Raw genomic sequence first — 15,642 nt, 5'->3', positions numbered from 1 at the left:
AAATCTTTTATTTATTTGTTTTTCTGATCTTATATTTTGAAGGACGGCCAACCTCTCGCTCCACGCTCCTCTTTGGCGCGTGACGCCACGCGATTGTATAATGTGGTCAACGTGAAAAGTCTGATAATTATAGGTGGATACTGGATAATGCGGCTTTTAATGCTGTTTTTCTGTGTCATTACGTCGCTTTTTATATGTTGTTCATTGTTGTAATGTGATCTGATATATTTATTTATTTATATGGTTAATTATTTATACGGTTACGTGTTGAAACCCAGCCAAGCAAAGTGTATACAAAAGGTTTTTGAAAGTATATAACAAAAGTTGGGATACAAATTATTTAGATATTGACGACACGTAGATTCAAGTCGGTGCCACTTTGATAAAGATGAAAAGGAAGTTATAACATAAATTTTATAACTTTGAAAATGTATTCCAACCAAAAATAAAAGAACCTGTGAATTGCATACGATTATCCAAATCTGTTTTTCATGAATAATAACAGAAATAAATATCCATCATTATTAGAGAGAAGGAAAAGTTACAATTCTTTTTAAAATTTAATAGTTGAAAAGTAGAATATGCTAATATGAGCATATATATTTGCTTTTTTGCTAATTTTTTCCAAAAACTGTTAATTTTTCAAAAATATGATAAAATTCACCGGAGTATTTGTAAACAAGCAAACCCTTTCTCAAAAAAAAAAAGAGTATTGTAAACAGAAAAAAACAATTACAAAATTTATATAGCTATTCAATATTTAGAGACTATTATCTATAAATACAATTATGCTTCTGTAAAATTATTTTATAATTATCATCAATATCTAGTTATTCCCAAAAATTGTCGAGCTATGAACTAGAAATGACCAAGGTAAGACATAGGATTGGAAAAAATGCTCCAAGAAAATTTATAAATGGTCTGTGGAAATGTATCCAGAACATTGTTTAAAAAAAATGTTTCCAGAACAGCTGACTTCGTGGTCGAGATAGTTGAAATGTGTGATCCAGGTGGCCAGAGTCAGCTCAAGGGAGCCAAATTAAGTCAAATATGGTGTAAGATAGAGATATTGGTCGCTGAAAAAAAAAAGATAGAGATATTGGTCGAGGAAATTGGAAGGATGGTCGAGAAAAAAAAAAGAGATTAGGTGGATGGTAAGATGGTTCAACGGTTGTTCCGATGGTCGAGAAAAGAAAAAAATTATAACGGCTGTATTGAGTAAAGTGGCTGAACTGAAAGTAAACTGCTTGTCAGGACTAAAGTGGTTTAAGCTGTGGCAACAACGCTCATGAAAACCATGAGTAAGGAGAAGTGGATGCGGAGATGTGGATCAAGCTTGCGTAGAATAATATCTAAAGAAACCTATTGTGAGTTCACGCAGTATCTGCTAAGCCACGCAGTGTCCAAATGAGAAAACAATATATCACACGAGTTCGATCACATACGTAAATGTAAAAGTGGACCTGACGTTACAAAAACATTCGTCTTTCCTCAACTCTGAAGCCATAGTAATATTGGACTTTGGACATAACGAATTGAAATATTAATAATAAATTCCTATTTAAGAAATAACGTACATAAAAAAGATTTTTTAAATTACTTTAAAATAAAATTGTTTTTGATCCTCAAATGTTAGGTTATTATTGCAAATTTGTTTTGATTAGTCCATTTCTTAATTATAAAAACATTGATGGCTAATGTTGCAAATTTTCCATAGTTTAACAGTTTGACTGAAACGACATGTCTTCCATAGCTTCCAGAGTTCCGGTCTGAACATCCTAATCGACGCCGACCCTCGAACTCATCCACACCATGACAAGATCATCATCATGGCATCGAATGTCAAACTTCCTTCGAAAGTACCGAAAGATCCCTCACTCCTCCTTCCAAACGAAATGGAACGAAACTCTCAAGCACAAACACGCAATGGAACAACTAAGAACCACTCTCGTCTCAAATCCAACCTCAAACGGTTCCGTTATACAAACACTCACAAACTCATTCCACATCCACAACTGCAAACCCACCCCACAAGCTTACAGACTCGTCGTCAGAACCCTAGCCAAATCCTCAAACCTCGAGAGCATCGCCTCTGTTCTCAACCACCTCGAAACCTCCGAGAAGTTCGAAACGCCCGAACACTTATTCAAAGACGTCATCTTTGCTTACGGGCTCTCCGGAAAGATCCAAGAAGCGATCGAAGTCTTCTTCAAGATCCCCAAGTTCAGGTGCGTGCCTTCTGCTTACACGCTAAACGCTCTCCTCACGGTTCTCGTTAGAAGTAGAGAGAGTCTTGTGATGGTTCCCGAGGTTTTGGTGAAAGCTAGTGGAATGGGAGTGAGGTTAGAGGAATCTACTTTCGAGATATTGGTTGATGCTTTGTGTAAGATCGGTGAGGTGGATTGTGCTGGTGAGTTAGTGAAGTACATGAGTGACGAAAGCTATATCGTTGATCCGAGTTTATACTCTAAGCTGTTGAGTTCTGTTTGTAAACACAAGGACTCTAAATGTTTCGACGTCATTGGATATGTCGAAGAGCTCAGAAAGATTCGGTTTTCGCCTGATTTGCGCGATTACACGGTGGTATTAAAGTTCTTGGTGGAAGGAGGAAGAGGGAAAGAGGTTGTGAGCGTGTTGAACCAGATGAAATGTGATCGAATAGAGCCTGATCTCGTTTGCTACACGATTATACTGCAAGGAGTTATCGCGGATGAGGATTACTCGAGAGCAGACAAGTTGTTTGATGAGCTGCTCTTGTTGGGTTTGGCTCCTGATGTTTATACTTACAATGTGTATATCAACGGGTTATGCAAGCAGAATGATATCGACGGCGCGGTTAAGATGATGGCTTGTATGGAGAAGCTAGGTTGTGAGGCTAATGTGGTTACGTATAATATATTGATAAAGGGGTTGGTTAAGGGTGGGGATATGAGTCGAGCGAAGAGTGTTTGGGAAGAGATGGAGAGGGATGGGGTTGATAGGAACAGTCACACGTATGATATTATGATTGGTGGGTTTGTTGAAGTAGACGATGTTGGTTATGCTCAGGGTTTATTGGAGGAAGCTTTTAGCAGGAACTTGGTTGTTAAGAGATCGAGAACAGAGGAAGTTATTTGTAGGTTGTGTGATAAAGGTTTGATGGATAAAGCACTGGAACTTTTAGCTCACCTGGTTTAAAGAGGCTTGGTTTGACCAACTCTATTATACCTGCAATTTTTTTAATGTATTTGGTCTTGTGGATGATAGTTAGAATTTGTTAGAAGGGAGATTAATTTTTTGGCAAGACTTTTGGAAGTAATAAAACAGAAAGATAAGTTCTTTAAACAGAATTGAAAAGCAGTTTCACATTCCGAAACTTGGATGATATTTAGAATTTGTTAGAAAGGAGATTAATTTTTTGGTAAAGCAGTTTGATTTACCTCCAGAAACTCGATTAAAGCAGTTTCACATTCAGAAACTCGGATTAAAGCAGTTAAAGCAGTTAAAAGCTCGTATTAAAGCAGTTTCACATTCAGAAACTCGGATTAAAGCAGTTAAAGCAGTTAAAAAACTCGTATTAAAGCAGTTTCACATTCAGAAACTCGGATTAAAGCAGTTAAAGCAGTTAAAAAACTCGTATTAAAGCAGTTTCACATTCAGAAACTCGGATTAAAGCAGTTAAAAACTCGGTTTAAAGCAGTTTCACATTCATAAACTCGGATGATATTTAGAATTTGTTAGAAAGGAGATTAATTTGTTGGCAAGACTTGTGGAATGAATAATCAAACTCGGATTAAAGCAGTTTCACATTCAGACAGTGACATCACATTCAAAAAGATAAGTATTTTAGATTTTTTGAAACACATGATTCACGCAAACGAGGAATCACGCAAGTTATAGGAAAAAAAAACAGAAAGATAAATTCTTTCGATCTGTTTTCTATTACTGTTGCTGTTTGAATGTGATGTCACTGTCTGAATGTGAAACTGATTTAATCCGAGTTTGATTATTCATTCCATGCGTCTTCTTGGCTTTAAGTGACAAGCCTTTTTAGTATAGATTTTTGGGTCTTTGTTCTTTCCTTTTTGTAAAACAGGGTTCACGCAAACGACAGAAAACCATGAATCACGCAAACTACAGAAAAAAAAAATCAGAAAGATAAGTTTTTTCGATCTGTTTTTATTACTGTTGCTGTCTGAATGTGATACTGCTTTAATCTGAATTTCATTATTATTGCCCATAATAACATTCCATGTGTTTTATCTCGATCGGTTCTGAGTCTTTTTATTCCGTTTGTTAAACAGGGTTCAATCAAAACGACAGCGAGGAATCACGCAAACAACAGAAAAGAAAAACATAAAGAAAAGTTCTTCTGATCTGTTTTCTATTACTGTCAGCTGTAATTATCATTCCATGTGTCTTCAACTTTAGCTTTATATGTTCGTTTTGTATGTGTTCGCCACAAGAAAAATACCCAGTTTCTCTCAGATGTATGCTATATGATATAGTTTCATCATTCATTCTCTTCGAAATTCTAATATTTGGTGTTGAATTTGGTTGAGAGGTTTCCCCTTTCTGAGTATATCTAAACAATTTCATGTTCATCGTATATAAAAAACTTTAGCTTTACATATGTGAGTTGAGTTTTGGTGGTTAATCATTTGACTCATTTTGTTTGTTTGTTACAAGCCTTATTTATCTCGTTCGTTGCTGAGTCTGTTTTTTTTTTCCATTTGTTAAACATGATTCACTCAAACTGACAGCGACAGAAAACGAGGAATCACTCAAACAACAAAAAAAAGTAGAAATGTACGTCCTTTTAAAAATGACTGTAAAACAAGAGCAACAATAGCAAATCACAAACCATAGTTTTTCTAAAAAAGATAAAGTGTTCTTAATATTCTCCATAAATCTTCTTACTCTTCAGTGACTAACCCTTCTCACTCCCCTGTAAAAGCCAGTAGTTAGAACACAAATGCCATAGATAGTTTTTTAATAATGTTTGCATAGGTATTAGACTAACCTGTCTCGATACATGTACTGTACAAAAGTGGCACCGTCCTGTGCAAATACTTTCCTCACCATTCGCCAGTATAAGGAGAGTATTTGGTCTTGTGGATGGTAGCTAGAATTTGATAGAAGTGATCAGACTTTATGTTCTAAGCAGAAGAAAAATCTTCAAATGTATGTATTGGTTTCTTCAAAGATTTAATAGAAATTATGTTTGGTTTTGATGTCCATCATAGTTGCATTGTTTATTTGTCTTACTCAAAATCAAAACTATTTAACCGCAAATGGTTTTAGACCGTCTCATCTGATGCAACCATTTAAAGTCTAGATTGACATTGATCAATGAATGTTTAAAACCTAAATCATGAGAAGCATGTGAGCCTCACACACCGAACTAACAAACATAGTATACCAAATAAATAATGCCAGGCTGGACCAGACTATAATACATGTGAGCTTCAGAGTGGGACAAGCCAACCTAGACAGATTGACATGCATACAAAACACAGATTATGTAAAACATCACAGCTAATGTGTTGTGTTCTACTTTGAATAAAACACAAGTTTAATCTTCATAACCAAACAAAAAAAACTCATGAATTTTAAAGTACCAAAACACACCAGAATGTAAAAGAGAAACCCAACGTAGCACCAGCAAAAACATATGGTTCTTTATTGCATAAGATTGGCATCGCAACACAAGAAGTCCCATATAGTTCCAAGAGCATCTCGGAGCATTTCCAAAACACAAACCCTCTCAATGTTCTGTTCCTGCAGACCCACAAGTATAATAATTAATATAAGCCTTGCCTCCAATATATTTTATGCAGAAGCAAAATAATTTTACCTGTAGTTTAGTGTTCATCTCTTTAAGTATAAGAGTAACCCCCTTCTCCATTTCCGCTGTTGCATACCTCTCATTAAATCTATTAGTCTCTCTAACCTTAAGCCCAAGAGTATGCTTTTTGTAGATAGTAACTCTAGCGTGACAAACTTCAAATATTTTGTAACCACCTTCGGATGATGTTTTACCAAGTGGCCACCTTAATCTGCCTTTCACATTCAGATCAACAACTGCTGAACCAAGTAGTCCTTGAATGTTACTTATCTCTTTCTCCTGTCCATCATATAAATGGTACTTAAACTAAGCACAAGAGAGGCATATACATATATCAAAATTAACTAACCGTGAGAGTCTTTATTTTTCTTTTGCCAGCGAGCATAAGCCTCATATCAAGATTCTTATCAATGCAAGACACATCAATAGTCAAATGCCTTACAGGATGAAGCTCGGCCTGCGCAAAAGAAAAAATGATTTATATAAGATGATGAGATGTATCATAAGTCCTCATAACAATATTTCTAAAAGACTTGCCTTGTACATAGTGAGACATCCATCTTCCTTCACAGTACATTTACAGTTGATGATTCCATTGGGACCATTAATCTTCACAATGTATTTTTGCTTTTCTCCGTCTATACAGAACTCATGGCTTGGTATAGCCTTAGACTTGATGTTTTGTATGAAAGAGGTTGGAACATCTGTAGAGAATATCCTTCTCGAGTTCTTTAGGGAATAATCAACCACAGGACCAGCTTTGCGCCTAGTTCATTAATTATATGTTATTATAAAACAAGGGAAAACGAGGTTTTGAAAACACACATATATATAAGACTAAAATTTTAAAATGCTTACCCATAAAAGACTATTTTTCCGAACCTAGCAACCAGTCTCAGTTTAGCATTATCTGAAATTTCATGATCCTCCTTTCTCTTATTAGCTTGCTCATATGCAAACACAAGATCATCAGCAACCTTCTCTGCTACTAAGAGCCACCTAGTTCTTTCTTCTTCGCTCTCTTCAGTGATCATATCTAACAAATATATATAAACAAATAAAAACTAAGCTAAAAAGACTCACTACTGTTGTTCATTCCAAAACACATAACCTTTGTGGAAGTCGTTGTTCATCAGTTCCAAAGCCTTCAATCCATTTATGCAGTCAGAAGAATCCGAGGAAAGGGGCACAAGATTAACAGACGGAGGAACCTCGTCCTCAATTCCATTTGAACTAACAAGAAACCATTTGGTGAAGTATTTTCCTGAATATACAATTCCATTTCCTTGAAAATAGGTACTTTTGAGGTCATCAATGTTTCTTCTGAATTTTGTAAGAAGAGGAGAATCAGGAAAAGGGGAAGGTTGAACTGGATCCTTCGAGTTTCGCTTATGTGGAGGAACATAAGACATGTCTAAAACCTGAAAGTCAACAACAAAATAAGAAGTAAAAGATACGGTTTCAAGAACAATGAAATAAGCTTAAAGATAAATCAATACCTTAGGGAAACTACAGAAAGCGACTGCAGAGGTTTTTTAGTGATTACAAAATATATCGAAAGGAGCCAAGGAAGTATAAACGAAATAGATTTGAGATGAGGATGGAAAAGGTGTATCGTCTTCTGATCTTCCTGCATGCAGATAACAGCGGACTCTTAGAGTCTCTTGGGACTTAAATCCTTTTTCTTATCTTTGAATTGACGCATCGTTTCTTTCAAAACGTAATTAAGTTGTGTTTGGTATAAAGATCCGTACGTATAGTTTTCAAACATTCTAAAGGTCAGTATAATTAACATAGTTTTGTCAACTATTTTTCCTTTGTTTAACATTAGTTAAAATGTAAGATGAATGACTTCGGAGTCGCATGCAAATATTCAAATGATAACGTTATTTTGCAGCTGTGGTTAAAAACAGACTATCCATAAGATTTGATGTTTTCGATTTGGTATGTTTATATGCTGAAGCGATACATAGCGTGAGTTGCATTGAGCATTTCAACTGTTATATTCTGGAAAATATAAATATATAGATGTAAGTGTAACGTCAACCTTTTTTTTTTGAACACCAGTGTAACGTCAACCAAAATAACAATACAAGTTACAACTGTTTATAATTTTAACAAAAGGTGTGTAAACATAGCCAAGTCATTTCCAAATGGGGTTGGTCGGCAAAACGGTCTACTAGCAAATATCTTATTTTAAACATCAAAAGAATAAAAAATTACATTCAAAATTTCAGATTTATTTTACACTAAAATTTTGTATACACCCCCCCCCCCTTATTTTTATTTCTGGTAAAAAAGAACGATGTGTATATATTAATTCACACAATCCAATTTCAAAAGTAGAGAAATACGATTCAGTGGAAAAAACCATACATAAATTAACATTTCACTATATGACTAAAACACCTTCAGTGATTTTTAGGTTTAAAACGTAAACTGTAGTTTAAAAATGTTTTTACAGAGAGAAAAAAAGCATGCAAATGTGCGAAATTCTGAATGCAGTTTACAAAAGAAAAAAAAGTGCGAAATTCTCAAACTATAATAAATAAAATATTTTTTCAATTTGTTTTGTAAAATCCTTCCTCCTTTCACGGTCCAATATTGTTTCCATCCTCTCTCTCTCTCCTCCGTCTTAACACCCGCCGCTCGAATCGAATCCACACACAGCAAATCCGTTCCGGTTCACGAAATTGGTTAACCGTCTCAACGTGGCCGGGCATTAATTCAATGGAGAGAGAGACAGATAACTAGTAGCTACCTCGATTTAAAACTTCTTTCCACCTAACGAGCAAACTCATCATCCTCTCGAGCTGATCAAACAATCACCAATGCCGTTGACGAGGTACCAGTCTCGTAACGAGTACGGTTTAGCAGATCCGGATCTGTACCAATCCGCCGATAAGGATGACCCCGAGGCTCTCCTCGAAGGCGTCGCCATGGCTGGTCTCGTCGGCTTATTGCGTCAACTCGGTGACCTCGCCGAGTAAGTTTTTTTTGTGGATTTAGCGTAATTGAGCTCGAATCGCGTCGAATTGGAAATTAGTTTCGACGAATCTGATCGGGAATTGACTTATAGGTTTGCTGCTGAGATGTTCCATGACTTGCACGAAGAAGTGATGGCTACAGCTTCTAGAAGCCACGGTCTTATGGCTCGTGTTCAACAGCTCGAATCTGAGTTACCGTTCGTTGAGAAGGCGTTGCTCTGCCAGACCGATCATTCACCCTTCTTTTCCAATAAAGGTCAGATCGATCATAAGCTTGATTGGTTCTAGTGTAGTTAACCGTGTAATCAGTGTTGGTTTAGTTTGGTTTAGCTTCTGGTTAGTAAACCAAGAACAAGCTCATTATGTATAAGACTAGCTACGTTTTGACTCATTTCACAGATAAGATCAATAAGAGCTCAATCCTCTATCGATCCTTTATGATCTTGATTCTTGTCAGCTATATGCTTTTGGATTACTTCAAGCGAGCTTTGTAACTCTGTTTCAGGTGTGGAGTGGCATTCGAATCTACAAATGGAGCAGAGTGTGGTTACGCGTGGTGACTTACCCCGATGTGTTATGGATTCGTATGAGGAATCTCGGGGTCCCCCACGGCTATTTCTTCTGGACAAGTATGATTTTTTTTTTTTTTTTTTTTAAATCTTGTTTCTCTGGTTGTTTTGTGAGAGATGGGGGTGATGTAACGACATCTCTTGTTTGGGTTTTGATTAGGTTTGATATTTCGGGAGCTGGGGCATGCTTGAAACGCTACACCGATCCATCATTTGTTAGGCACGAAACATCTTCATATGAGGCGTCGTGGGATGATATTCAGAGAGAGAAGAAATCACTGAAAGCAAAGGTATGTAGTACTTCCACAAAAGGGAGGCTGTAGCTTGTGCGTTTCAGTGTGATCCTTCTTGGTTTTGTTTTTGTGTTCGTAACATGGTCGATTTGCTTTAAAAAGTTGAATTTGTTCTTCTATGTTTTTGTTTAAACGTAGCATTGAAGTTAGACAGGTCCTAGGACGATTCTCATGGTCTTGGTGTTTTAAATGTGTAATATTATCTTCCTCCGTGTAGTTCTCAGATTGTCATAGTTTTTCTTCTAATCTCATGCAGAGAAGAGCATCTCACTGGAGGAATGGAGGAACACCCGAAAATGCACTGACATCACATGCCAAGTGAGTAATATCTACTTTTGTGTTGTATATTTGTCATTTCACTTGTGCTTTATATATAGTTTCCTAAAGTTGCTATATTCCAATTAACTAGTGACTGACGATGGTTGCTTCAAATCATTTATCTGGCACAGATTGCATGAATTATTTAGGGAGGAGCATTTAGAGGCTATTCATTCAGATCCAGCGCGAGTTGTGAAGCTGAAAACTAGAAAGCTGGATGGCTATTCCCTTATTTCAAAATCAGGGGAAAGCTACATGGGGAGATTTGTGCAGACATCTGTCAACAATGAAGCAGGTTATGAAAATATTTCCCTGAACCAGCCCGAATTGTTGACATGGAATATAGATAGTGCCAAAGACGTAGTAACCGATATACCTGAAATCAGTATGGTGGATGCTCCGGAGAAGTCTCACGGTGGAACCAGAATAGATGTTTCATTGCCAAATCAGCAGGAAAATGCGGGTTTTATTGAAAAGGACATAGAGACTGTGCCTGAATCTACTCACAACGGGTTCCCTGGTACGACTTTAACAAAGGATTCACAGACCAATTTGAATGGAAAGCAAGGATTTCTTCAACACAGGAGTTATTCTGAAGATTTAACCAGCGAGGCTGACAATTATGTTGATGCACCAGCCACCATGGAGTCAGAAACAGAAACAGATGATGAGTATAGTAGACTTAAGCATAGATCAGATGCGTTGAATGATGGGAATCATCATACATATTCTGATGTGGATGAAAAGAGGGAAAACCCACCTCAATTTTCATTTCTTCATTCAGTTGGAAACACACCAGTATCAGAAAATGGGCAAGGCTCGTTTGGGAAACGGAGCACTAGTTTTTCTTACTCGGACACTGCAAGCGTATCCATTGATGATCAGTCTGACGGAGAGAAATTTTCTGGACGTTTACCTTCTACTTCTAGTGTTAAAAGTGAGCTGGTTGGTCCCTCGTCTACCGCAACTCCTGAAGCCAACAAAGTTTCTCATGATTCTAATGTTCAGGAATCAGTTAGTAGCAGCAATGCAGACGGCCAGGCATCATTTATTTCCAATGATTCATGTTCAAGTCCAAGGTCAGTCTCTCAGAATGCTGAATCATGTTCACTGACTGTTCAATCTTTAGCACCAGAAGTCGTTGAAACGTCTGTAGAACTTGCTAGAATTAATCCGGTTAAGGGGGGCAATGATGGAAGCGAGGTGGATCCAGTCGATTCAAGATCTGGTGCGTCTTTTGATGTTAAAAACTCTAACTTTCCTTCTGAAACTTCGTCAGTTAGTTCAACTTCTGAAGGAAGCAAATACGATACGGCCGTTCAGAAGAATTGCATGGTTGATTATTCTTCAAATGTAGCAAACTCAGTCCCTGGTCCTCCAGTGTTTGTTGATAGTCAAACAGGTGAACAGTTACCTGTCGCTGATAATGATGTTGAGACAAACTCTCCAGTTGCAGCAAACTCAGGCAACGATACTGAAAGCTGTGATGGTAGTAGCCGAACAGGAGAAGTGTTACCTTTCTCAGCTGGGATGGAGATGGAAGTTTCACCTGATTTTGCCTCCAAAGTTTGTCTTCCTGGTACGATAGACGAAAGTCTCTTTGAAGATACTCTTGATGATGAAACCCCTTCCGTTACAGTGGCTAATGCAGTTTCTGGCGTTGATTCTCGAAGCGCTGATGTTGACAATGAACAGTCATGTGCCTTTGGTACCACTGCTGAGGTCTCTGTTTCAGAGTCCCATGAAGACACACTGGAGAATGGAATGTCCGCGCCTACTGAACTTGATAGTATGCTGACTTCTGCTTTTAACTCAGGAGGAGAGAAATCGATGGGATATGCTTCACCTAGTTGTAGCAGATTCGATGAACAGATCTCTGATATACCTGCTGAATTTCATTCCAGTCACATCCATGATGAAGGCGTTCATGACCTTCCTGGGCTGGACAACATATCCACAGACATTGTCCCGAAGGAAGACCTTGCTGTATCAGATAATCACGCTGACATTTCCAGTGATGATGAAGATCATGCTGTTAGCCTGTCATCCACTAGTATGAAAGGTTCTCTGCCTTGGAGATCGACCAATACTTCTAAGTCGTCATCTGAAGCTACAGACAGCTGCCATGATACAGCTGTGGAGTCTAACGGGATATTACCAGCGAAGAATAATTCAGCGTTAGAAAAAACAGTGCAGGAAAGCCCACTGGAAGCGTCTTCAGAAGGTCTGGGTACTTCCCTAGACAATAATGACCTGGCAGGTAGTGAATCTGTAAGTCCCATGATATCTCTTGATCAAAGTAACAGAGACAGAGAAACCAAATCTCCTTGTGAGAGCATTCCTGATGAAAATGGCATAGACTCTTTGCCAGCGAATAATATGAACCTTACAGAGAGTTTGACTACCGAGCCGTCGGTTAAAGTGCAAACGCCTTGTGTAAGCCATGCATTAGAAGATGAGGAGTTGAAGCTGTCAAGTGTTTCCAGGGGCTTAGAGTTTGTACCACAATCAGCAGGCATAGAATGGAACAATCCTAAGCAAGAGTTGAATCTGGATCCTATTTTCCCTAGCTTTGGTCTGATCCCTGAGACCACTACACCTAATCAGGAGGACATGCCACCGCTCCCACCCCTTCCTCCTATGCAATGGCGTATTGGAAAGGCTCCACAATCTTTTCTTCCTAACTTCATGGGAGAATTAGGCGAAACCAGTAGTTCTGCTCCGTCAGCCGCACCACCCTCTGGATCCAGCTTGAATGTTCAAATGTGGTCAACACCAGAGCTGTCAGAATCTCTAGGAAGGGAGAAATCAGAACAACTTCCTGGAGAGTCTATGACCAGTGAATCAGAAAAGCCGTTGCATTCATCCATTCAGTTCCCATCCGTTGCCACTGATTTGAATAGTCAGTACGACAGTTTCGGCTCCCAGAGAACTCAGTCAGCGGATCCTTCTATTGAGCTCCTTGCAATTCCTAACCACGGGAGTATAGAGGATGTTGGTTCTGAAGAGAACAATCTTTTGGCTGACCATACTTCTCAGAACCAGGAGCTCGTTTATTCACAAGAGTCGTCATTGCAGCTGCCTCAGGAGCCTTCAGCTAAAAACGAAGATTTCGAAGACGACACAGATGTGCAGGTTTCAGAAACCTCAAGAGGTCAGAAAGATTGTCCTGAAACCGAAGCGTTGACACCACCTCAGTCAGCAAAGGTGGAAGATAATGGTCATTCCGATCCTGATGCTTCAAGTGCAGAAATAGCAGAACCATCAAACTCTTCGGTTCAGAAGATAACTCCTGCTTCAGTGGGAGATGCTATGTGGCCTGTCAACGCATTCACTGTTGCACCTACATTGGACACAGATAAACTAGAAGAGGTCCCTATGGTTAAACTTCCCCGTCCAAGAAGTCCGCTTGTCGATGCCGTTGCAGCTCATGACAGACGCACGGTAACAGTTACATCTCATCTCCAATACCATACTCTTGCTAAAAGAAATGTTTCTCTAAATCCCTTGTTCTAATGATTTGCCAGCTGAAGAAAGTCTCTGAGAGGGTCCAACCACCAATCAAATCAAAGCAAGATGACAAAGATTCATTGCTTGCACAAATAAGAAACAAGGTAACTCACATTCTTCTTACCTTGCACAGAAAAATTTGATCAGGAGTTGTATGACCTTGGTTTGTTTATGCAGTCCGTTAGTCTGAAGCCTGCTGTAGCGACACGTCCAAGCATTCAAACTGGTCCTAAAACGAACCTAAGGGTAGCTGCAATCTTAGAAAAAGCAAACACAATACGCCAGGTCCGTCGTCTCTCTTTCAATCTCCTTATTTTTACTCTTTGTGGCCCTTCATAATTCTAAAGGCCTCATGTCAAAGCGTTTCGACCAAATACAATATCAACTTGTTTTTCTCAATGGCTTACACATCTGAAAACACGTAATGATCGTTGGATACACACTGGTGCAGGCAATGGCTGGAAGCGATGAGGATGAAGATTCAGATAGTTGGAGTGATTCTTGAGTCATGGTCGCTGGGTACATAATTAACTTCTTCTGTCGTGTTGGTTCTTGTTTGATGATGAGTGCACCAAGCAGCGCTCTGAGTCAGGTAGGTTATACAATTTATATGTCAGACAAACATCAAATATGTACTGTCATTGCTTAAATATATGTTATCATATGTACTGTATACTATTTTTACTTATAGGTGTGTGTGTGCATGTTGTAAGTAAACTCCGGAATTTGTATTACTTTTACGTATGTTCGTGGTTTTTCTAATCATTCTTTTTCTTTCATGAGATTATTTTTGTTGGATATGGAAATGGAATGTTTTCTCTAAATAGTTTGTGTCCTTTTGTATTTGTGGTTCTCCAACACAATATTTGGTTACTCCAAAAGTAATCTCAAACCAAATCGAATTAAGCTGAAATTGAACCAAGTATTCTTTTATATAAACTCAGAACCGAACCTAATTTGATTATATTACAAAAAAACCAAACAGGATAAAATTAAAAATATTCAATTTTAGTTATTTCATATCCAACCATAATGGCAAGGCAAACAGCCTTTGAAAAAGATGTATCAAAAGGATAGACTAACATTTAGACTTGAGGCAAGTTCTGTTTCACCATCAGCTCATGAATTTCGTCCAATGCATCAGAGTGGAAACAACAAGCACAAGCTTACAAGATGAAATGTCCCTTCGGTGGATGTCCTAGCTGTGTCAGTAACCTTCAATGTAATTCAAACCGCCATGTGATGTTGTTTTCCTCTTCTCTGCAACCATAATATTGTTCAAAGTCCAAGAAACATATGCAACTTGCTCAATCTTCCAGTTGAAGTTACCCATGGGATAAGTACTTAGCTGCTCCAATTCGTGGTGTTGTGTCCAAGGAAGTGGTAGCTTGAAATCTGGAGGTCGGGACACTGATCCGTAGAACAATATAAGTGTAAACCAACATCTCTTAACTTCATGATACATTCATCTTTGTAGCTCTTAACAAAACAATGAAACTTGTGTGTGTGACCTTCACCAACTATCTCATCACATAAACAACCTCTACTTAACACCAAAAGATGATAGTTTAACATCTGCTCTCATCAAAACTCTCAACAACAAGTGTTGTTCGTATATGAATTCCACGTATCAAAACTCTTCACGTATTTTCCAAAATGACTTAAATCTTCTAGACGATCTACAGTGTGAGTTTCTGATTGATATCGAGATAAAACTAGAAAAATGGTGAATCAATCGCTTGATTAGTATGAGTTTCTGATCTACAGTGTGAGTCCCCTCCCCAAATCTATATGAATCAAATCAATAGGTTCATAGTATAATCACTAGAAACTGAATTCTCTACTTATACATGAGACGGATTCTAATTGGCAAAGGAATATATTTTCCGAATTCTCTAGAAAGATGCTGTAAAAGCTTTACCAATGGGAAAAGCGTTAGTAGTTTGGTTAAGAAAAACTTACAAATTGTTGTGACCAAATACTACAAAATAAGAGAATAATTATTTACTTAACAGTCAATTAAAATTAACTAAAGTGACAGATACATTAAAAAAGTCAATATAGACAAGAAGTGATAGATAAATTAAGAAAGTCAACATAAATAACGATAGATAATGAAGTCTTGGATAAATAATAAA

At 37.8% G+C, this 15,642-nt stretch overlaps 4 protein-coding genes across 4 annotated transcripts; 2 read left to right on the top strand and 2 right to left on the bottom strand.

The window, feature by feature from the left end:
• Positions 1-1,659: 1,659 nt before the first annotated feature.
• On the top strand, positions 1,660-3,347 carry LOC106450951 (pentatricopeptide repeat-containing protein At2g38420, mitochondrial-like). Its single transcript, XM_013892778.3, has one exon. It carries the CDS (start codon positions 1,813-1,815, stop codon positions 3,175-3,177), a length of 1,365 nt encoding a protein of 454 aa, XP_013748232.2. The 5' UTR covers positions 1,660-1,812; the 3' UTR covers positions 3,178-3,347.
• A 319-nt stretch (positions 3,348-3,666) lies between these two features.
• LOC125609269 lies at positions 3,667-6,945 on the bottom strand. The gene is made up of 2 exons (XM_048780524.1): positions 6,686-6,945; positions 3,667-6,593 (listed from the first exon to the last, which is right to left on the bottom strand). The coding sequence occupies exons 1-2, from the start codon at positions 6,859-6,861 to the stop codon at positions 6,338-6,340; spliced, it is 432 nt and encodes a 143-aa protein (XP_048636481.1). The 5' UTR covers positions 6,862-6,945; the 3' UTR covers positions 3,667-6,337.
• LOC125609592 lies at positions 5,662-6,221 on the bottom strand. The gene is made up of 3 exons (XM_048781114.1): positions 6,177-6,221; positions 5,837-6,106; positions 5,662-5,760 (listed from the first exon to the last, which is right to left on the bottom strand). Exons 1-3 carry the CDS (start codon positions 6,219-6,221, stop codon positions 5,662-5,664), a joined length of 414 nt encoding a protein of 137 aa, XP_048637071.1.
• A 1,486-nt stretch (positions 6,946-8,431) lies between the features above and the next one.
• LOC106450952 (protein SCAR2-like) lies at positions 8,432-14,283 on the top strand. Its single transcript, XM_013892779.3, has 9 exons — positions 8,432-8,813; positions 8,907-9,070; positions 9,320-9,443; positions 9,544-9,673; positions 9,933-9,994; positions 10,126-13,438; positions 13,522-13,608; positions 13,682-13,789; positions 13,956-14,283. The coding sequence occupies exons 1-9, from the start codon at positions 8,659-8,661 to the stop codon at positions 14,007-14,009; spliced, it is 4,197 nt and encodes a 1,398-aa protein (XP_013748233.2). The 5' UTR covers positions 8,432-8,658; the 3' UTR covers positions 14,010-14,283.
• The last annotated feature ends 1,359 nt before the right edge of the window (positions 14,284-15,642 follow it).

Source organism: Brassica napus, chromosome A5 (genome assembly GCF_020379485.1).
Source record: "Brassica napus cultivar Da-Ae chromosome A5, Da-Ae, whole genome shotgun sequence".
In the NCBI taxonomy this organism is placed as follows: domain Eukaryota; kingdom Viridiplantae; phylum Streptophyta; class Magnoliopsida; order Brassicales; family Brassicaceae; genus Brassica; species Brassica napus.
Note: the sequence above shows the minus strand (reverse complement) of the source record. Positions and strands in the feature narration are given on the sequence as shown.

What these genes read in the sequence shown, in the direction of transcription:
- LOC106450951 (XM_013892778.3), top strand. Translation starts at nt 1,813, where the DNA reads ATGACAAGATCATCATCATGGCATCGAATGTCAAACTTCCTTCGAAAG.
- LOC125609592 (XM_048781114.1), bottom strand. Translation starts at nt 6,221, where the DNA reads ATGAGGCTTATGCTCGCTGGCAAAAGAAAAATAAAGACTCTCACG. An exon ending in GAAAAATAAAGACTCTCACG is followed by an intron (nt 6,107 to 6,176) that starts GTTAGTTAATTT and finishes TATGATGGACAG; the next exon opens with GAGAAAGAGATAAGTAACAT. An exon ending in AGATGAACACTAAACTACAG is followed by an intron (nt 5,761 to 5,836) that starts GTAAAATTATTT and finishes GTGGGTCTGCAG; the next exon opens with GAACAGAACATTGAGAGGGT.
- LOC125609269 (XM_048780524.1), bottom strand. Translation starts at nt 6,861, where the DNA reads ATGATCACTGAAGAGAGCGAAGAAGAAAGAACTAGGTGGCTCTTAGTA. An exon ending in GGAAAAATAGTCTTTTATGG is followed by an intron (nt 6,594 to 6,685) that starts GTAAGCATTTTA and finishes TTAATGAACTAG; the next exon opens with GCGCAAAGCTGGTCCTGTGG.
- LOC106450952 (XM_013892779.3), top strand. Translation starts at nt 8,659, where the DNA reads ATGCCGTTGACGAGGTACCAGTCTCGTAACGAGTACGGTTTAGCAGAT. An exon ending in ACCCTTCTTTTCCAATAAAG is followed by an intron (nt 9,071 to 9,319) that starts GTCAGATCGATC and finishes ACTCTGTTTCAG; the next exon opens with GTGTGGAGTGGCATTCGAAT. An exon ending in AAGCAAACACAATACGCCAG is followed by an intron (nt 13,790 to 13,955) that starts GTCCGTCGTCTC and finishes ACACTGGTGCAG; the next exon opens with GCAATGGCTGGAAGCGATGA.